At 42.3% G+C, this 21,510-nt stretch overlaps 1 protein-coding gene across 1 annotated transcript in view; it reads left to right on the plus strand.

The window, feature by feature from the left end:
- The first annotated feature begins 681 nt into the window (after window positions 1-681).
- DPY19L4 (dpy-19 like 4) overlaps window positions 682-21,510 on the plus strand; it is a 31,873-nt gene continuing 11,044 nt past the window's right edge. Inside the window, exons 1-15 of the mRNA XM_032181283.1 lie at window positions 682-713; window positions 3,313-3,420; window positions 4,145-4,269; window positions 4,887-4,977; window positions 6,683-6,804; window positions 7,642-7,787; window positions 9,510-9,633; window positions 10,216-10,350; window positions 11,271-11,402; window positions 11,492-11,590; window positions 12,719-12,792; window positions 14,597-14,755; window positions 16,244-16,363; window positions 17,502-17,622; window positions 19,101-19,157. Of these exons, the coding sequence (XP_032037174.1) occupies window positions 704-713; window positions 3,313-3,420; window positions 4,145-4,269; window positions 4,887-4,977; window positions 6,683-6,804; window positions 7,642-7,787; window positions 9,510-9,633; window positions 10,216-10,350; window positions 11,271-11,402; window positions 11,492-11,590; window positions 12,719-12,792; window positions 14,597-14,755; window positions 16,244-16,363; window positions 17,502-17,622; window positions 19,101-19,157 (1,623 nt within the window). The 5' untranslated portion in view covers window positions 682-703. The remainder of the gene's footprint in view (window positions 714-3,312; window positions 3,421-4,144; window positions 4,270-4,886; window positions 4,978-6,682; window positions 6,805-7,641; window positions 7,788-9,509; window positions 9,634-10,215; window positions 10,351-11,270; window positions 11,403-11,491; window positions 11,591-12,718; window positions 12,793-14,596; window positions 14,756-16,243; window positions 16,364-17,501; window positions 17,623-19,100; window positions 19,158-21,510) is intronic.

Here is a 21,510-nt window from a genome sequence, read left to right on the forward strand (position 1 = left end):
AAATGTAAGATGACCCAGCTAAGCGTCAGGTTGTACCCCAGCCCTCCACCTTCTGCCAGACTCTTTCTGCGAAGACTAAGATCTCAGACTAAAAGCAACAACTCTAGCCTAACACCCTATAAACCCTGGAGCTTCTCAGCACCCTTTTTGCACAGAGGGCACCACATACTCCCTATAACAGGAACCCACAATGACCACCTGGGGGTAAACCCTTTGGGGGGGGTCTCCCTGAGGTGTGCCCCCAGGAGGTGGTTGAGGCGCTGCACCACCCACCCCAAACGCCCCCAGGACGCGATTTTAGGACTGCACCACCCTAAAAGCATCAAAGGAAGAGGTTGTGCTCCAACACCAGGGCTCTGCTCGCACCCCAGCCCCCTGCCCGCCGCCGCCTCAGCCGCGGGGGGCGCCCCTTTCCTCAGCAGCCGGGGCCGGGCGCCGCCATGTCGCGGTCCGCCGCGGCTGCGCGCCGGCCGCCTCCTTTCCCTTCGCCGCCACGGTTCCGCCTCCCTTTTCCCCACAGCGGAGGCGGAGGGAGGAAAGCCGGGAGCGGGGAGCTTCCCGGGGCCGGGGCGCTTCCCCTCGCCGGGGTATGCGAGAGCGCTGCCGGCCGCGGGGCCGACGAGAGGCGGGCGGGGAGGAGGCGGCGGCGGCGGCGCCCCTGAGGGAGCAGCGCGGCGCCCCGGCGGGCGGCGGCAGGCGGGCGATGGAGGAAGGTGAGGGGCCGGGTGTCAGCGCCATCCCTCGCCCCTGAGGGCTGCCCCGCCGCCCTGTGTGCGTCCCCAGGGGGGTTTTCTGTGGGGTGCCCCTTTTGTGGGGTGGGGAGTGGCGTTTGGCTTAAGTGGGCAGGGTGAGGAGTAAGGGGAGGAAGGGAGCCGTGCTGTGTCCCAGCCTTCTGGAGGGTTTTGGGGCTGGGTGTGGGCTCCTGGGATGCACAGGTTGGGATGTCCCTGTGTGAGCTCTGTGGAGTGAGTTCAGAGCCCTGAGGGCGGTGTGTGGTGGGCGACCTGCTGCTGGCCTGGCACGGCATCAGGGCCATGTCCTTTGGTGGCAGGGCTGGAAAATAAAACCCTTCACTGGTGTCCATGCACCCTCCTGGTGCCCTTCCCTAGCTCGTAGGTCTCTGTGGTGCTTCTCTTGGTCATCTTTGTCTGCAGAGTGAGGGAAATATCCCAACACGCTTCTGTGAGGTGTGAACAGGAGCCGCTGCGCAGCCTCGACCCTTCTTGGGGTCCCTCTCTGAAAGTTTCCCGGTCCTGCGTTATCCATCCTTCAATCCGAGGGCAAAAATCGCAGATAGCGGTCACTCACTGCCAAAAAATGGACCAAAAGACTGTCACACAGGAGCAGTGGCTGCAACAGAAACACGAAACGAAGTGGCACCCGATCGCTAAACGAGTTAAAAAAACTTAGGGGAACTTGCAGGGAAGTAGGGAGCGATCGTGGATGAAAAATTGCTTGCTGGAGAGAGAGACGCTGGAGGCTGTGCCATCAGTTCAAAATGCTGGATTATTTTTAGTCGTCACCTTGGTTGACTTTCATTTCACCCCATTTAAAAGGATGCGTGGAAGTGCAAACAGCATTTTTCTTGTTTGAGGCAGCTGCAAATTAAGCAGAAATAGCATCCTTGGATCTTCCTTTATTATTGTTTCTTCTGAGGGGGAAATCTGTTGAGCAGTTTTCAAATTGGGGCGAAGATCACTTGCGGACTGAGCTGTCGTGGTTTCAGAATTAGGCTTTTAAATTGTTCTTTGTTTAGGAGTTTTGTATTGCTGACTCGAGACTTCACAAGCATCTTACGCTTCTAGTTTGGCTCACTGATATGCTAAAACAAAGGAAAGAAATGCATTTTCCACTGCTACTTCTTTGGTCATAACTCGGATGACCAGGGCAGGCAGTTGTCTTTCCAAGCACCCTGCACATTCTGGTGATGTAAATATTTTCTCCCGTTTTATCTTGTCTGATACAAATGACTCCCAGTTGCAGTGCACTCGGTGTTTGCATTGCTGATTGGTTTAAGGACACGAAGAGTTACCAGTGAACTTTTCCTTTTGGATTGACCTAATGGTAAATGCCATATTGAGTGCCTTAAGCATTGTTTCGTTGAATATTGTTCTAATTCTTGTTATGGTTAAGAAGCTGGACATTTTCTATTCATCGTACCATGAAAAATGATACAATTGAGATCTTGGTCTGCTTAGAATGCTTTATAATTGCTTTGAAAATCCCATTAAAACACAAAGGCAGGTTCAGCATTACGGGCAGACACCACTTTAACAGCTTATTTATACTTCTGTCCTGTGTCTAACTTCTAAATCTAATAGTTGGGGTTTAAAAGTAGATCGATTTAGATGTGAAGAGTAATTAGCAGCTTTATTGTGGGATGGCAAGACTGACACTTGGAGTTTAAAGTTGAATGGCTGCGTGGAAGCTCTCTTTTAAGTCCAGAAGAAATCACTGGTTGAAGTTTTGTAGCCACTGTAGCTCAAATTAGATAGCTAAGAGGTCTGGAGTATGAATTACAGATAACCCTTTTCCTCACGCTTCTGAAATTGCATTAAGTATTGTGGGATGTCATCTTGAATATAGTAGATATTGCACTCAGAGAATTAGCCTCGTTACTTCTCAGACCACAAAATAAATGGGCCAGGGCTTCACACTGCCATTGTGTACAGAAAACAGAAGCCGAGGTCCTCAGTGGTGATGTGAAACGAGCTATGTGGCCTACCAGAGGGGGCCTTTTAAGTATATGTTACACTAAGAATTCATAAATCAGCTTAATGCCAATGGACTTGGAAGCAGGAAAAGTGTTATGATGAAAGCTTTTATCAAGTTAATGTAACATGAAGATCAGACAGCTCAATTTAGGCTAGCCCAATTTTTATGTTATAGTCATGTTCCTGGTGTGCAACTCTACTATGGCCATGTAAAATCAGAATGAGGGCAGAATTGAATTGACTCCAGTTTCTCCCAGTGTCAACACCAACCCATCTAAACTTCCTCCTTCCTTCATTTCTATAAAACGTTCACAAGGGATTAAAACGGTTAACTTCCAGTTTGAGTCAGGGTAATCCCAGAGTGTGGCCTCAAGAGAAAATTACTGATTTTTCTAAGGAATAACAAGGGATTGACCTCTGTAGCTAGAATATTATTTTAGTTATGCATATAAAATAGTTCAGCTGAGTCTTTTTGTCAAATGTATTTGCTGTGTGGCTGAACCCCTGGCAATAACTGGCTGTTACCTGCTGCTGTGTGGATTTCTCAGAGTGTGATTTTAGGGATTCTGTTGCAATAACTTGAGAAAAATGTCTTCAGGGGCAGCAGACCTGCGACAGAGGAGGAAACAAAACTGCACAGAATCTGACAAAATGGCTCCAGAGGAGAGAAACAAAGAAAACTCGAAGCTGGGAAGATCGCCAAAATGTAAGCTACAGAATTTTTAGCCAACTTCTGATTTCTTTTTTCATATTCTTTTACGTTTTATGGGAAGATATTTCTAGCACAGTAATTTATAACAGACTTATTTTGCAGTGGGTTTTTGAGTGTTTCAGGAAAAAGCATGCATGCACATTAGGATCCTTTAGTAATGCCATTTTATGTATTGCAGAGGAAAATGCTAGTCCTGGGTCGTTTCAGTTGGAGGGGGGAGGTGTTAGGAATCTTACTGTTGGCTATTTGAGTGCAGATAAATATTTTAATTGCACCTGGAGTTATCTTCCAGTCGAGAAGCTGAAAGGCACGTTAATGGTATTGAAACAATAGTCAGAAAGTCACTTTTTTTCTGTTGATGCATGTAAGGGTTTTATGGTGTTTTGGACAAAGTTAAGAACTTTTTCTCGTTACTTGCAATTCATTTTTCCTTCTTGAAATCCCTTTGAAACTGAAGCTTGTTAGAACAGAGAGGAATTTGCCGTGGAGTGTGTGGGCATTGAATGCAAAAGGTCTGTGAAGCAGTGGTGAGAAATGAGATGCAAACTGCAGGAAAGGAACAGCAGCACGGTGTTTGAAGGATCTGTGGTGATGGTGGTGGGATAATTCTGATGCCAGGACGCTGACCTGCTGTTGAGCAACAAGTCACGCCGAGGGCATACTGTTTGTGTTTTAAGTCCTCTGGACCACTTCAGCTTTTCCACTCTCCCTTTTTCAGATTTGTTAATTCAACGGTTTGCGAAACTTTTCTTTGGCTGTCTCGCGGCGGTCACCAGCGGCATGATGTACGCTGTGTACCTCTCAACGTACCACGAACGGAAATTCTGGTTTTCCAGCAGGCAGGTAAAGAAAAAGTTAAGTTCCTGAAACAAAAGCCAGATTGTTTCCTTGAAATTCAAGCCGCTCCATGCCAGGTTGGAGCTGCTTGCTTTCAGAATCCCATGCCTTTCTGCTCAGGCCTCTGTCTTTGAAGTAGTTCCTTACAAAAATAAAGTGTTTCTGCTTCGGAGAGCAGTCTTGTCTTGTCATGTTTTTCTGCATTTTTCCGTGCCATCCTTTACAGTTGAAATAACTTTTCTAAAATTTAGATGAAAAAAGGAAGAGTAACAGGGTTGTGTAAACTAAACATCAGGCATATATGGTTTTTTTTGAAGAACTGTATTGTTGAGTGAAGTATGGAAAGTCGAATGAGATTCATGTCTGAGAATATGAAATGATCCTGTGGATCTTGTGCTAACTTACTGCGTGGATTTGAGTTGCTCTGATTCCAAAGTTGTGGGGAGTGTTGTGTACCTGACAGAGGTGCTGGGAAGATTAATGTTTTGCGGAGTACTTTAAAGATGTACGGGGGAGTCATAAGCATGTGCTGTATTGCAAAACCAGTCTGTCCGAAAATATATGGTCTTCCATGGGAAGAGATTGCAGGAGGTGAATATATATTTACTTCTTTTTTCTTCTAGGAACTTGAACGAGAAATTACATTTCAGGGTGACAGCGCCATTTATTACTCATTCTATAAAGAACTGCTAAAGGCTCCTTCCTTTGAAAGAGGTACAAAAACGTTTATTTTATTAACCTTGAGAAGTTCAGTTCTCTTTTTGGAGACAGTTAAAAGTCCTGCAGGCTGATTTTTGTACTCCTGTGTAGGTAAATTGGTCAGATTTATTAAAACTGCACGCTGACCTAACTTTCCAGAGCAGGATTAATGTTATGCTGGTACTGCCACATATGTTACCGGGTTTGCCCATGCTACATCATTGATTTTTAGCCTTTGAAGTGTATTGTTCTTTAATTTGGAATGGCAGACTTGGGTTTTAAGAGGACTTAAAACACAATTAGCTGATGGAAATTACTGTTTCATCCCGTCAGAAGCTAGAACAGTTTCTGTCCAGAGATGATCTGCTCGGTCCTGTCCCTGCCAGCAGTTTGTAAACCTGTCAGCTGTGACGAGTACTTGTTGATGAGGGCTGAGCAAGGGGGACGGAAGCCACGAGGGAGGAGAACGAGCTGGTTGGCAGTGGTTTCTCCTCCCTTTGGGCTCCTTTTTACCCTGCGCTGGCTCTGGAGGTCCCCACCATCCATAACCGGGTCAGGTTCTTGAACCAGTGGGAAATGAAAGCAGCGAAAAGAAGCTTGAACAGTGCTGTGCTGTTTCAGTCAGTTCAGAAGAGCACAGGGGGAAAGGTGAGACTGCTGGGAGGGAGGGAGGGAGGAGTGACCAGCCCTGTCTTGCAGCAGCCAGCTGTTGAATTAGCTCAGTCCTCTTATGAAACCCCATCCTAAGCCAGTGAAGCTTTATGGGGATGGTTTTATTGGTAGCGGTTTCCCAGCTGAAGTGCAGCAGATGTCAGCAGCGTGCAATGTGGCTGTGGAACAGTCGATTCCTTATTATCTCCGGGAAGATTACCCGAGCTGGGGATGGATGGGCTGGCTCTGCAAACAGGTAGACTCATGTGTCCACGAGGCATTTTGGAGTTTTCAAAGGCTTTCGTGGCCCTGCTGAGCCCAGCTTGGAGCTCTGTAAGACCTGGTTTGGCCTGCAGAGAACCAGATGCAGACCACACACCAAGACATATTCAGAGCTGGAAACAGTAATCTTTGCTTGCTGCACTGTTGTTTGGTTTATTGTTCTTTCTTTTTTTTTTTTTTAATATGGATTATTTTTCTCCTTCCCTCCATTGTCCTAAATAATGACAAGTTATTTTTTAAATCATAATATCCCTGAGTGATGTGGCCTACAAGTGTGCCAGCTTCAGCTTCATCTCAGTCCCGTACAAAGGCGTGCTGTGTTAGGTGAATGGTTCTTAGAAGTCTCGGAAAGGCAGGGCTAGGAAGGTTGATGAGGCCATCGAGCCTGATGTCTCTGTGGAGACAAGTTTAATACGTCCTGCTCATCCCTGGTGGATCTTTGTCTCACTTCTTAAGAAGCTCCTGTGAAGGTGATCTGTTGGGAGCTTGTTCTAGGACCGCATCCATGTGTTGTACCTGAAAAGATCACACATTAGCTGATTAGTTTTGGACCCTTCCACTTAAAAAGTAGTTCAAAAGACATTAATAATTTTGTTGCAATACCAATAGCGTGGAACAGCACCTAGCACAGTCATTTCTCCTTCCTTTTAAAATCAGAAATGTTCAATCAGTTAATAGCTTCAGCGTCCAAATCTGTTTCCCCCTGCCTTTGTGTATACTTTTCATCCCTTTTAAGAAGAGCAATGTTAAGTGTTTCCAAGAATAATCTATTTTCTCTTGCCTGTAGGTGTTTATGAGCTGACACACAACAATAAGACAATATCGCTGAAGACGATAAATGCAGTCCAGCAAATGACTTTGTACCCAGAATTGATTGCCAGCGTGTTGTATCAAGCATCTGGTAGTGAAGTATGTGCGTTTCTCCTGCTTCCCGTGCTTTCAGTGTATGTGTGCGTGACTTGCTACGCTGTGTACAGTAAATCCGTGCAATTTTTCTGGAGTGAGTTAAGCTAAGCCTAGCACCAGGTCCAGGTTCTCCTCAATTCCCCTCAGTCTTTGGAATAGGATGGGGGGTGGGGGAGTTCCATGCACTAAACCTTTCTGCCTGTTGTTTCTTTACTTCTGCAAACCCCTTAGAAATGCTGGGAGGATCTGTGCCATCCATTAAAAGTTAGCTCCTTCAGAGTACTGAGCAGTGCTGCCTGTCTCTGTCCATTCAGTATAGGTAACAGGGCAGTGGGTTTTTGTAGATGAACCTTTTGTCTCTTTCTGCTCCACTTGGGCTTTGTTCTGCTTACGCTGCATACTCGTCTCCTCCCTTATGCTCTCTCATTTAACCTTTTTATTTTCTATATGTTCTCCTCTGTGTTTGGAACCATTTTTTTACCACATCTTTACCTTTCCGAGTTCCTCTCTTACCTACTTCCTTTCAGTAGCCCAGTGAACCTTACATCTCACTGCAGTATGGATTCTTTAAATCCGACCCGTGCAGAGTTCATGCTGTAGCGAATACCAAAATCATGGCACTAGCAAGCTGAGTCCTGAGTGTGCTGTTAGCAGACACTGCTTCCTTCTCCCTGAACCCAAAAAAAAGCATGCTTGATACTCTCCTAGAATCGGGGCCGCCTCTCACCTGTTTGTAAAGCACCTAGCACGCTGTTAGCAATGTGCATATAGTAAGTAGCAATACTTTCCAGCTTCAGCTCAGTTGCCGCTATGTCTCTTCGTTTTTATTTGTAATTTCAGGAAGTTATTGAGCCAGTGTATTTCTACATTGGTATAGTTTTTGGACTGCAGGGAATTTATGTGACTGCATTGTTTGTAACCAGTTGGGTTATGAGTGGGACTTGGCTGGCAGGAATGCTGACTGTAGCATGGTTCATTATTAACAGGTAAGAAAAACATCTTTATACAATCTAGTTTGCCACTAAGGCGTTTAAAAATACGAGAGTGGGTTAAAAATGCTTTCCCTTAAACTTTGTGTTCTCCTTGTGAGAGCTGTGCTGAATGCAGAGGGTTTCCCGGAGATGCACTGACTCTGACGATGCCTTGGGTAATGGAAATTGTCTTTTGTCGTCCAAACCAGCCACGCTGTCAGTTGGCCTGAGCTTATGGCAGCGTGTGAATGCATGGGTGTTTTCACACGAGTCCATTTTGCAAAACCAGTCGTCAGAAGGAGTTTGGTTTTGTTCTGATGAAGAATAAAAACAAATTTCTGAAGTTGCTGAAAAGAGAAGTATTGTCTGTGGCCAGCTCCGAACATTGTGACCATTGTTCTGTTGCTCAGAAGGAAATGACCGAGTGCATTTTTTCTGTAAAGGGTCTTTGATTATTATTATTTTTTTAATCTGCTCTTTGTGGAATTTTTTGTGCAACGTGGAATCTTCTTAGATGATTCTGACCTCAGGATTTTTTTCATTTTGTAACGTTTCACTTGCATGAAAATGCCCCTTCCCTTTGTGAAACACCACAATAATAGGGAACCTCATTTAGGCAATGAGAACTTGTCTTCTGATTCCTCGTTTGTCACCAAATAGCTCTGGGGATTTCTGTGAACTTGAGAGTACTTATTTGCCCTGAAAATGTTGAAATCCTCTTTTAAAAAAGAAAAAAAAGGCAAGAAAGCGATGGAAGAGCAAAGTGTTAGAGACGTGCTTTTAAAGTTGAGCTGTTGGGAAGCATCTTTGAGGAGTGTGAAGTCATCACGACCAAATCCGTGATTAATAGCTGAAAATGCTGCTCATCAAGCTGAAGTGAGCAGTGGAAAGTAGGAAAAATGGTGAATAAATCTGTATTTTTTTTTTTCAGCAGCAAGGAAGATTAAACACAGTTAACAAATTGAAAGGTCCGGTAGTTAAAAAAAAAAAAAAAAAAAAAGCTCCAAATACTCCTCTGTGAGGCGCTTCAGAGGTAAAAATGAAAGGTGACGCTTTCAAGTACCTAAATGACAAAGGAGCTCTAGGCTCCTTTTTAAAAGCACAGGAGGCACCAAGAAGGCTTTGTGCCTCTGAAACCGATGGCTTTGATCACGTTTGAAAGCGCGACTTGTGCTTCTAAGTCGCTTTAGCACTTTTAACAACTTTCTCCTCCAGTTCCAATTGTGCAGGCACCATCGAGTCATTCCACGAGAAGATCCCGCTGCTGTTCTGTCCCGTGCTTCCCAGCCGTCTTTAATCCCTCGTTTTGCTGGGGAGAATTTTCCCCGTAGGCCAAGTATCTGCTGCTGCACTGCTTTGGATTCGGAGTACGTTGTGCTCGATTGCCTAAGCTGCTTTTTAAAACGTAGGAGAACAGAAAAGGCTCTTCTCTCTCAGCTGATGCTCATGGTAACGTGAAAAGCTGCTGTTCCAGCGGTGGTCCCCAGCCTTTGGGCTTGTAAATGCCACCTCATATGGAGTTGTGCTGAATAAGTGAGTCCAGACTGGACCTTCCACGCTGATATTAAATTTGTGACCTGCATCAGCAGCAAAATTGTGTCTGTGTTGCTTGAAACCTAATACCAGAATAGCTTGCTTGCAAGGCCACGCTGGTAACTGGAAGTGACATTTAGGCTTTCCTTGATATTTTTGTTCCATAAATCTTTAATAATTTTGTTTGTCTGTACTTTATTCTAGGACAGATACAACAAGAATTGATTACTCCATACCGTCAAGGGAAAATTGGGCTTTGCCATATTTTGCATGTCAAGTAGCAGCTCTCACAGGCTATTTAAAAAAAAACCTGAATTGTTCTGCAGAGGTAAAACTCAGTTAATTTCTTCATAAAGAGTTGGTGGTGGAACTGTGTGCTCTGGACTAGTTCCCTCTTGGTCACTATTGCCCTCCCAGGGAGGAAACAGTAGATGTTTTGTTTGTCCTTCTCAAAGCCACCACTTGGATTTCTCCTTGGCACGCGTGGTTTTTGCTGGGCGAATCGTGCCCTGCCCTGTTATGCCCCCGTGAGGGTTCAGAGAGAACAGTGTGGGAATGAATCAGCCGTGTGCTGGCTTTTTTAAGATAAGCAGATGCCAAATCTTTCTCGATACGGACCCTATTTCATAGCTTTTCCTGTTGCTCAGAGAAGATGGTGGTAACTTCCTCTCCATCTCTCTGTCAAAGGTGTTTCTTTTAATTGGCTTTAAACGTTTTTGAATGTTCCAGTAATGACTTGTTTCCACCTGAGAAGTTATTTAATATGCCTGAATGCAGTATTTGAATTATCTCCTAAAATAGTCAATTTCTCTAATTCCTGCTTTAATGACCTCTCAGTTTTTTAGTGACAGAGATGCGTAGGTATCAAATCAATGCTTTGCTGTTCTTGTTTTTTTGTTTTTTTTTCTAGAAATTTTGTTACCTTTTGGTGAGCGCTTCAACATACACCTTCATGATGATGTGGGAGTACAGTCATTATCTCCTGTTTGTCCAGGCCGTGTCTCTTTTTCTGCTAGACAGCTTTGCTCTGGCACAGACAGAAAAGGTACTAAAACTCATCGACCTCCTGGTAGTTGGGGACTTAAATACAACCTCAGAGGTTCCTTGTCATACTCACTGCTCAGGAGCTCCAAAGGGCATAGATCGAGCGATGACTCGAGTGTCTGGCAGCCTGGGTCCAGCTAAAGTGCACGTCCTGTCCTTTGGAAGAATGGAATGGCTTAAAACTTGCTCTCTTTTGGCCTGCCGTGTTTCAGACAGCTTCCCTAACAAAAGGACAGAACCTAAAGAAAGCCCCAAGGCCTGAACACATCCTCAGAGAGATGAAAGCGATGAGATACAGTCATGCAGCCTTTTTAGCTCAGCTGCCTCTTCTCTTCCTTTCCCTATACACAGTAGGGTGAGGGGGGGGTGACCAAAAAAATGCTCTCGTGGCTCTGTGCAGTTAAGGGGCTCATTTTCACCCCAGGTGGCCCACCTTATATTGATTTAGTCAACAAATAATGCAATCGGCCACCGGGTAACTGGTTTTTCAATATGAGAAAGTATTTGAAATTATTCCGCAAGGTGGTTCTTAGAAATGTTGTAACAATGAGACATCTTTCCTTAGCCTTGTCCTGTGGTTCCTCCTTCATACTTCGAGTTTTCTTAGATGTGAAGTCAGTTTCAAACTGCGTGCAGGAATAATGGCTCACCTCTTCTTTCAGTTGCTTTATATGCTCTTTAGCAGAAGGAAATATTACTACTTGGGGCATTTTTACAGATCTCCCAGTCATACACTAGTTACTGAAGCTGACCAGGGTCATTTCAATGTGAAATACTTTTCAAAGCCAAATGGTGCCCTGCTAGATTCCTAACCTCGAAGATGGAGATTTATCCATTAAATCCCCTAATTAACAGGGAAATGAAGTGAACTACCTACTGCAAAATGCATATCCACTGTAATTTCTTTTGTTTCTCCAACAGGTGCACGAAGTATACAAAATCTACCTGTTCTCTCTCCTCTTGGGGTACCTATTGCAGTTTGAAAATTCAGCCTTACTCGTGTCGCCGCTACTAAGTCTTGTAGCAGCTCTAATGCTCTCTAAATGCCTTCAGGTAACCAGACTCTCCTCCAACCCTGAATGAAGTTTTTATTACTTCAGTGGAACTCCAAGTGATACGACGTTCTTAACATATTTTTGCAGATGAATATGAAGAAAGGTACATTTTTGTCAAGATTGCTGAAAATCATGTACATTTATTTGGTACTCACAATAACACTGACACTAAATTTCTTATTAAAGGTAAGATTCATCTGTAAAAAGTGATTTTAATTGGTATAATCTAAATGAAAAGCTACAGTTACCTTGGAAAAGTCTATTGAAGTGTGGCTTATTGGTCTGAGAGTTCGTAACTTAATTTATCATGAATAGAAATACTAAAGATTGAGTAATTTTTTTTTATCTATATATTTATTTACAAACCTTTAACAACCCAAGCAGCTGTTTTTTGTTGGGGGATTTGGTCTTTTGGGTTGAGATTAAAGCATAGGATGGAAATACTCTTTAAATCGCACACTAGTTATTTCATAAATGTGTTTTTTGTTATAACTTGGATGGTTTCTACCAATCGGGTTAGATATTAAAGCAGTATTCTCGTGCGTGGAAAAGAGCTGGTAGGCTTAGATGGTTAATTTCAGTGGGATTTTAATCTGGTCTTAGGTCTTGGTTAGTAACTCCCTCTTACTAGCCCTAACCTTTTATATAATTTGCACTTTTCCTTTATGTTTCAAATTCATCCTGGTTGTATTAATTAAGTGTCATCTTAGAAATTAAGATCCTAGTAAACACTAAAAAAATCTGAGAGAATGCTCAAATCTGATTGTTTTCTTGTGTCATTCAGATTAGCTAGCCTTGCTGTATCTCCAGGAAAATAAAGCCTAGCCCTGAAAAAACATAACCTAAATTACGTAGACGGTACATAGAACTTTTGACTGCTCAAACAATTTATGTGAAGATTACAAATGCTCATAACTTTTGCTAGGCTGCAGTCCTATTGTTTAGTGGAGCTAAACACAATGTTCTTTGGCTTGCTTGGTGGTAAGTCCACGTCCATTTTTCATGATCCTTTTCACCCTGCTAGGTAGCCTTCTGCCAACCTGTTGACAACTTTTCACTAGCCCTCCCATTGGGGTACACGAATGAAATGCAGGGTGTGATATTTGCTAGGAAATCCTAAAGAGAGATTTATTTAAGTGAATATTTACAATATTATATTGGTACCTTAATTGGCACGCTTAATCCAATGTGTGGGTTTTAACTAAATCCTGAATCACTGATTATTCCCTGCCATTTTGTAATCTGAGTGAAGTGGTTGTGTGAAAGCTGCTTCCTGCATTTAATAAGATTTTTCTCTGCTAAATTAATTTTCAGATGTTTGTTCCTCATAAAGAAAATGAGCATTTGCTGAAATTCCTTGAAGTGAAACTTGGCTTAAACACAACTAAGTAAGTTTTACGTTTTTTTTTTTTCTTTTTTTACACCTTCTAGAATATCCGAATTGCTGAAACTGCTCTAAGTAGAAAATTCCAGTGGCTTGTGCGAATTTTGTAAAGGAGTTAGAAAAACTTTATATTTGTCACTTGGTTAAAAAAAAAAAATGTTTAAAGGATGCATATACAAAAGTTACTTAGGATTTGGAGATTTCTGCAGCACCTCAATATTTCATCCCTTGGAGTGAAAGCATCATATTAGATTTTTGCTTTCTTTGATGTTGAACAGCAAAAACGTTTTGTACCCTGTCTAGTGTTTCTAATAAGACTTGAAATCAAGGATTGCAGGGTAAATGTAGTGGTCCTGGCTGGAAAACAGTCTGTGAAAGGTGTCATGGACTATTGATAGTACCTCAGAACGTGTTTTTTTAGTCTTGTAAGTATAACATCACCACCAAAAAAAGCAAAACCTATTTGTTTTAGAAAAAATTAAGACAAGGGACAATTTAAAAGTCAGAGGAAATCCTTGTGAATCATAAGAGAAACTGTTTGCATACGTAAAAAAGAGTTGAGTGTTGGTCTGCAAGACAACAACATGGCTAAAGATATCCTGGAAATCTTCAAACGGAGTATTGGTAAGAACCAGAGATACCTTCTGGACCCAAGCCAGCATTTGCAGTTCTGTGCAGGAGTTCGTTCTCTCTCCTGTGAACTCCATCTGTCTCTTACAAAGCTACTTCACGGCCTTTCAGGAGAAGATTTGGAAAATGACACCACAAAACTGAAACTGTTGGGGAATTTTTGGAAGGCAAGATATTCTGAGTTTGACTAAGATGCACTGTTATAAAACATACGTGCACGTTTGTAAATGTTCTGCAAGAAAGACAAGACTGCTTCTGGTCAGCATTTTGGTTTATTCAGCTACCAGGTATTATGGATGTGTTTTGTTTTGTTTTCCTGGGACTTCCTACATGCTACTTTCTGGGCTGTGCAACCATGCATTGAAGTTGGTGATTGAGACAAACTGGGTGCAGCTACTCCTGGAAAATCATGTGAAAATCATTGGAATTATGGTTTGCAGCACAAGAACTTCAAGATCAGTCTTTTAAGGCTTATTTGGACATGCTCAGTTCTTAATCCTAAAACTGGTTCTGTCTAACTAGAAGTGGGTCAGTTCTCTGGTCTTCACTTGGGAGTGAAAGAAAAGCAGGAGGAAAGCAAAAGAAAACAGAAGACAAGAATGCACTCACTGAATCACGTGCCACACCAAGTCCAGTCGAGAATACACACTTACAGTGCTTCTTGGCAGAGTATATAATGTTTCTGCTCATTAATTGAGCAAGAAGAATGATCAAGCGGGTTCAGCTACAGAATTAGAATTTCAGCATTAAGGATTCCATTCTTGGCAGTGCCTCGGGCTTCCGTGGGCTCTCAGATGACCACTTTCCCTCTGGAACGAGGACAAGCTTACCTTCTTGCATCAATATCTCTAAAATCTTAACCCACTGTGACAACAAAGTGCTTTGTGGTCCTCATAACAGAGTTATCCAGGAGGCTGGGTTTTCGTGACCGGGAAGAGTTGTAGTCTGCCCTCTTAAGATCACGGGCTTTTTCTGGAAGATAAGCTTTTGATAGTTGCTGTAAGGAGGACTTGTAAAACAGTTTCAAATTATAACATACCACTTCTCAAAGATGAATTTCAAATAGTTTCCTATGACATTAATAGATGGAAATGTGGTTGGTTGTGTGCTTTTTTTTTTTTTGCCTAATCTATGTGGTGTTATTATTGTTTTTTAATGGGATGTTTTTGCCTTACTAGGAATTTTACAATGAATTGGCTCCTTTGTCAAGAATCTCTTCAGGCACCATCCCAAGACTTTTTTTTGCGGCTAACGCAGTCATCACTGTTGCCTTTCTATATTTTAGTATTAATTATCTGCCTTTTTTCTGTAACTCAGGTCATTTTTAGGAGAATCTGGTAAGTAACTTATTTATATTGGAAATTTAGAAGTGAAAAATAAGAGTTTCGTGGTTTTATAAGTGAATGGTCAATCCTGTAACTGATTGAGGCCTCAAGACAGAGTTAGACCATTGAGCATGCGAGGACGTGGGCAGCAGGAAGGGCTTCCATGGAAAGTCCTGTAGCGAGGAGCTTCTTGAGCATCCCTTCAGTCAGGACAGGGAAACATATCTGGGTTTACTTGTTTGTCTTGTGTTTTTGTTTGTTTGTTTTCCAAAGGTGTGATTCCTGCAGAGATCTGGCTTACGGTCTTACGAGATGTTTGTCTCGTAGCACTGTGAGAAAGAAATACTTTTTCCCCTTTCAGAGTCCCTGGATTGTTGCTAGAGGACTTGTATCTCTGGTTTTTGTTTTTCATTTTTTTCCAAGTTTACATACTGCAAAGAATGAAATGGGTGGAGTTGAGAGGATTTCAGATTTCTAACACTTTCCTGGGGTTTGTTTTTGTTTTTGTTTTTTCCCCATCTTGTTTACTGTGATAAGGTTCAGCAGTCTTTGCTGCTCAGAACGGAGCTGAAGTAAAACGGACTCGATTATTTTTAGTTTCACAGTGATTCGCAGTTCCCTTGAGAGGAGGGTAGTGGAGCTGTCTGTGTGCAGGCTCAGAATGGCAAGGCCGTAGATCATAGATCCTAGCATAACTTTTCTTGGAAACTGGCTAGGAGATTACATCTGCCAGGTAGAAGATAAATGGTCTAACTGCTTAGGTGTTAGGGCAGGTTCCTCACTTGTCTGCAGCAAAAATGAGTAGATTTTTTTTTTAAGGAGTAAGAGTTTCAATAGGTAAAGATTACTTTTTAATTTTGAAGCAGTTACTAATCTCAAATATTTTTTTTTGCACTTTGTCATGAGGTTTTATTTCCAACTTTGTATCAGAAATCACTTAATGGTAGAAGAAAACGTCTTGCATGTGCCTCACTATCTTGTCTGTAGAAAAACATCTGTTGTAAGATTTTGGTTGTCTTTTATTTATAATTATACATTTGTAATATTTTACAGCACTGTCACTGAAAGCTGTTTTCGTAATCTTACTTTGTGACAACATGTTGTATGTAGTCATACAGATTCCATGATCTTCACCAGGTTAATGAAGTGAAGAAATTTAGAATATGTGTGCAGCATGCTTTGCCTACATGTTTGCTGAGTATGCATGCTCTTGAGTTACTGTCTCTTGTTGCTGAAGTACCTTAAAATAGGATTGGTGGTCACAGGCAGAGATCCTGTTGATCTAATTCGCAGCCATTGCTCCAGAGACAAGGGACAGCAGGTATTGAGAGATCATTGGCAAAGAATACAAACCAAATAAGCAGTGCAACGGTGGTGTATGATATGGCACGGAGTGATCTCAGTGTGCTGCTGACTTAATGGTCATAAAAATATATTTATTGGCACCTTTGCCTGAGATAATGTCTGAATTAAGTGATGTCTCGTTTTCTCCAACTGCAGTGGTGAACCACTGAAAGAGACAGTTAAACTTGAGGATGGTCGAATTGGAGAGAGGCCAGAAATAGTTTATCATGTAATTCACACAATTTTACTTGGTTCTCTAGCGATGTGTTTGGAAGGGTAAGTCTCGTTTTGATGTATCTCTTTTGAAAGCAACAGAGAATTCCTAACTGGCCGTGATGCTCTATTTTAACCCCCTTTGAAATGTGTCTGCAATTCAAAAGTCTTTTCAGAAATATTTTTGGCATACAATGATCCTAGTCAGTAGGGGAGATAGCAAAGAGGATTTTGACTCTAACTTGGGTAGAGGAGTGTGATGAATTGTGCTTGGTCTCTTTAATGTGGTTTCCAAGCTTTAACGCAGCCAAACTCTAAGAAATTAATCAGAGCAAATGTGAATCACTTCCCATGTAGTATCGAGGTATAGAACTGCTCTGTAATTCTTTAAATATTGTATTCTAGTGAGATCTTGTGTAGTGTTTGGATGAATAATATTTGTTCTTGATCACTGAGATGCTGAAGATTTCTTACCCATCACCTTTTATCTAGGCTAGCCTGACATATACCTTTGCTTGACATGTTAAAGCAGTAACAAAACAATTTTCAAAGGTGTCGTGAGTATTAGTCCTTAAAGCTAGAGGACTTAGTGGTTTGAAAACCTTATTGTGCCAGTCTTGGCTCTCATCTAAATGAACTTGAAGGTGGCAAACTTGTGTTTGTATCACACTCATCATCCTAATATCTGAATATTCACAAATGATTAAAGTGAGCAGACTGTTGTATTGCCAAGTAGTTGTCTTGCTTTGTCTATCCTCAAGAGGCAAACAATGCCAGCTAATAGTAAATTGTTTATTAAACATTTTCCTTTCCTTTCTTCAGGAACTCCCTTATAGTACAGTGTCTGTACACCTTTGATGAATAGCTACTTTTTATCCTTGTTTGGCTGGAAAACTGCAACAGCCAAGTGACTTTGCTAGTCTGTATGTTTTTCTTTCATCCTCCCCTGAACTCTGTGAAGGATTTTATCATCTTTGACCTGGGATCTTGCTCCTACATCTTGCAGCAGATAATCAGGTGCCTGCTCTTCTGCTAGAGATTTCCTTGGTTTACCTTCCAGTGCCATCAAGTTTGATCTCAGATTGCGTGTCAAACGCTCTGGATGTGCAAGCAAAAAACTATCTGAATGCTTTTATAAGTAGCCTGAATCTGTACAGTGGTGTGTACGGAGTCCCAACTAAGCTCTCGCACTATTTTTCAGAATGAAATATCTCTGGACTCCGTATGTTTGCATGCTTGCTGCGTTCGGTGTGTGCTCTCCCGAACTTTGGATGACGCTCTTCAAGTGGCTTCGTCTGAAAGCTGTGCACCCAATACTGCTGGTGAGTTCTGTCACCAATGTCTTGGGAATTGCAACTAGCAGGCATATCACTTTTAAAACAGCAATGACTTAAAGCCTAAAGAATTCCCCACTCTAATAACATGTTGTTCTGTGAGCAGTGGATCTCACATACCTGCTTTTTCCTGTGCCTTTTATTTCTAGTAGCATGTTTTCACGTGTTCTCTGGTACCTGGTGATAAACTTGTGTTCAAACTAGAGCCTTTTTCTCAGGAGGAGCAGAGCTGTGTTCATCTCTCTCTTTCACACATCTGTTTAATTTCTTTTAAAAATCTTTGAGACCTCAAGACCTCTTGTATTTAGTTGAGATCGGCCAAGAAGGTCAAATGCTAGGAAGAGTGCAGGAGAGAAAGTACAGGCCTGCAGGTAAGCATTGACATAAGTCTTGTTTCACTAGGAAATGAGACTAAAATGTGGTGCTTAGGTTTATTTAATTGCTGGGGAGTAAAACAGCTTCATACGAAATGGTAGCTGGAGTTACTTAGTGTAGGATTTGTTCTTGTGTGGCCATTCCAGAGAAATGCTGCAATGGAAGATAAGCTTGTGCTGTAATGCAAACAATTCCCACACTTCCAATCCTAGCGTTATTCCTACTTTGCTGAGAATTGCTTTGGGCAGCTTTTGTCAGATTTCTGCACTTGTTTTATTAATGAAATGAAGACAGTGTGTTATTTTACATTTAATTTCAAGATGCTGTAGGAATAAATATTTAATATTTAAACAAAGATTCATGTATGGCACTTGTGAAAGTGCCATTTACTGTTGAGTCATAAACATCGACGGTGTCCTTCCAGTCAAGGAGTAAGAATATATGTAAAATATGTTCCCTTATACTTTATACTTACATGCTTCCAGCTATATAGTCTTGCTTTTTTCATAGAGTAGCTGTGTTAACAGCTTATTATCAAGAGGAATGCCTTGTGTGCACTCCTTACCAAATATTTTCTGTACCACGTGAGCAATCTTCTCCTTTTGCAAAGGATGTATGATATGAGTTAGAGTGATGGTGTGATGAAAAATGATTTTCTGTTTTTTTGTGTCTCACTATTGTTAATCTGAATGAAAGCCTTAGTAAGATCAGAGTGTGAAATACTTTTCATATTTTTTTCATTTCTCAAATTTTCTCATTGTGCTTGTATCTGAGAGGTTTTTACTTCTGTTCCCTAGTTCATGTGCACATCGCATCATTGTTTTGTATTGTTGTTATATGATCAGTAATTAACCATCTTTAGTATTTTGGTGGTAAAGTTAACGTGGGTCAAAAAAGTTCTTCGGTGCTAAATTAGACAAACTCTCGTTTGCAGTTTTTTCCCCAGGAGAAGACTGCAAAAATTCACCTGTAGTCACTAAGGTTTCAGACAGAAATGTAGCATGCCAGGGTATGAACAGAATCATCACATAGTCTAGGAAGGAGAACAGAGAACAGTCCATAATCCATTTCTTCTAACATCTGTTTTCTAGGCTCTCATTCTGAGTATGGCAGTTCCCACAATAATTGGATTCAGCTTGTGGAAAGAGGTAAGAGAAGTACCTTTCTCTATTTTGTTTTGTCTTTAGGCAAAATATGAGTCAGAGCACTGAACAAATATAACGCTAAGGAGAAATAAAAGCTGACATCTGAAAATCTGCTGGCTTCTTTTTGTTTTGTTTTAAAACAAAACTGTTTACGTTTTTCAGTATGATGTATTTAAAAACTCAGTTTGTTAACAATCATTTATTGTAATTAAGTACTTGAATTTAAATTCAGACATTATTACATTCATCTGTTACACTTTGGATATATGAACTGACTCAACAAAGAAAACATTGCCAAATAAACACTTGGAATACTGAAAAGTGTGTTGTCTCTATCTTGTTCTTAGCGAGAGGAAGTGAGGTTAGGTGGAATTAAAATTATGGAAGGCCATAGGCAAATAATCTGAGAGCTTTTGAAGCAGACTATAATGGAGTTAAATCCTTGGTATAGAGCACTGTGTATAGATATTGTATATAGCATGATACAGGGGGAAAAAAGCTACAGATGTTTCCTTGTTTAAAAGAAATAGTCCATTCTTTACTGCAAGTCCTGTTGCAAGACAGACTGGCAGACAAGGGAAGAATGTTTGGAAATTTATTTTTTAAAATTCTTCAAGTGCAAAAAATACCAAAAATATCCCATAGAGTGTAACTCACTACTGTAGTGGCATAGCTTCAAAAGAGTTTGAGTAGTTTTATAAGAATTTAAGATATATGCGAATGCTTTGTAGAAAAATAAAATGAAATTCAATCTTGACTAACATTATTTTAACAGATTTTATAAGGTCTGTCTTACAGTATAAATGTTGTTTGCAGTGTAATCTCACTCTTTACACATTTCTGGCAGAGTTACAGATCATTTTTCCTGAAAAAAAAAACACTGCAGTTGCTCAAAAAAGTTATGCAATGGTTACAATAGAGAAAACTAGTTTTAGTTGAACGAAGAATTCTTTTCACACATTTTTTAGCAAAAGCAGTGTGCAGGTTTGGACTCTAGAGGGCTACATCCCTTGCAAATCCAGCTTTTGCTTTTAAGCACTGGTGAGCAGTTTGCTCTCCATGCTCATAATTCCCCCCTGAGCTTGGAAAGTTTGATTGATAGGAACAGGACAGTGCAGATGCCTTGAGGCTCCTAATCTGTTACTTTGGCTACGGAGGGATGAGTGTACAGCTCAGCATCTTTCTGCTTGGCTGCCTTCTGATTCAGTCAGGCACAGTCCCTCATCCAACTAGATTTTTTCTGAGGGCTCTGATTGTTCAGTGAAGCTAGTTCTCCTTGGGGCAGCAGTGGCAGTTCCTCTTTTGTCTGTCTTGTTCCTGGGACGGTCCAGGTATATGACCAACAGCTCCTGTGGTGCTATGGCTTTTCAGCCCTGATACTAACATATGGGAGCTGTTCTTAGAACCACAGACCCACAGAATGGTTTGGGTTGGAAGGGACCTTAAAGCCCACCCAGTCCCAGCCCCTGCCATGGGCAGGGACACCTCCCACCAGCCCAGGTTGCCCAAAGCCCCATCCAGCCTGGCCTTGAGCACCTCCAGGGATGGGGCAGCCACAGCTCCTCTGGGCAGCCTGTGCCAGGGCCTCACCACCCTCTGAGTGAAGAATTTCCTCCTTATAACTACTCTAACTCTCCTCTCTTTTAGTTTAAAGCCATTCCCCCTTGTCCTATCCCTACACCCCCTGACAAAGAGTCCCTCCCCGTGTTTCCTGTAGCCCCCTTTAGGCACTGGAAGGCCGCTGTAAGGTCTGCCCAGAGCCCCTTGGTCATCTTTGTGGCCCTCTGGCCTCATTCTAACAGCTCCACATCCTTCTTCTGCTGGGAGCCCCGGAGCTGAACGCAGGGCTCCAGGTGGGGTCTCACGAGAGCAGAGCAGAGGGGGACAATCACCTCCCTCGCCCTGCTGGCCACGCTGCTTTTGGTGCAGCCCAGGGTATGGTTGGCTTTCTGGGCTGCAAGCACATCCTGCTGGCTCATGTTGAGCTTCTCATCAACCAACACCCCCAGCTCCATCTCTTCAGGGCTGCTCTCAACCCATTCTCTGCCCAGCCTGTATTTGTGCTTGGGATTGCCCTGGCCCAGATGCAGGACCTTCACCCTTGGCCTTGCTGAACCTCATGGGGTTTGCCCCAGCGCACCTTTGAGGCCTGCCCAGGTCCCTCTGGATGGCAAGCCTGCCCTCCAGCGTGTTGACCATACCACACAGCTTGGTATCATGGGCAAACTTGCTGAAGGTGCACTCGATCCCACTGTCTGTGTGCCAACAAAGATGTTAGATAGTTCTGGTCCCAGTACCGACCCCAGAGGAACACCACTCGTTACTGATCTCCACCTGGACACTGAGCCATTGACCA

The sequence above is a fragment of the Aythya fuligula genome, chromosome 2 (genome assembly GCF_009819795.1).
Source record: "Aythya fuligula isolate bAytFul2 chromosome 2, bAytFul2.pri, whole genome shotgun sequence".
Lineage (NCBI taxonomy): Eukaryota > Metazoa > Chordata > Aves > Anseriformes > Anatidae > Aythya > Aythya fuligula.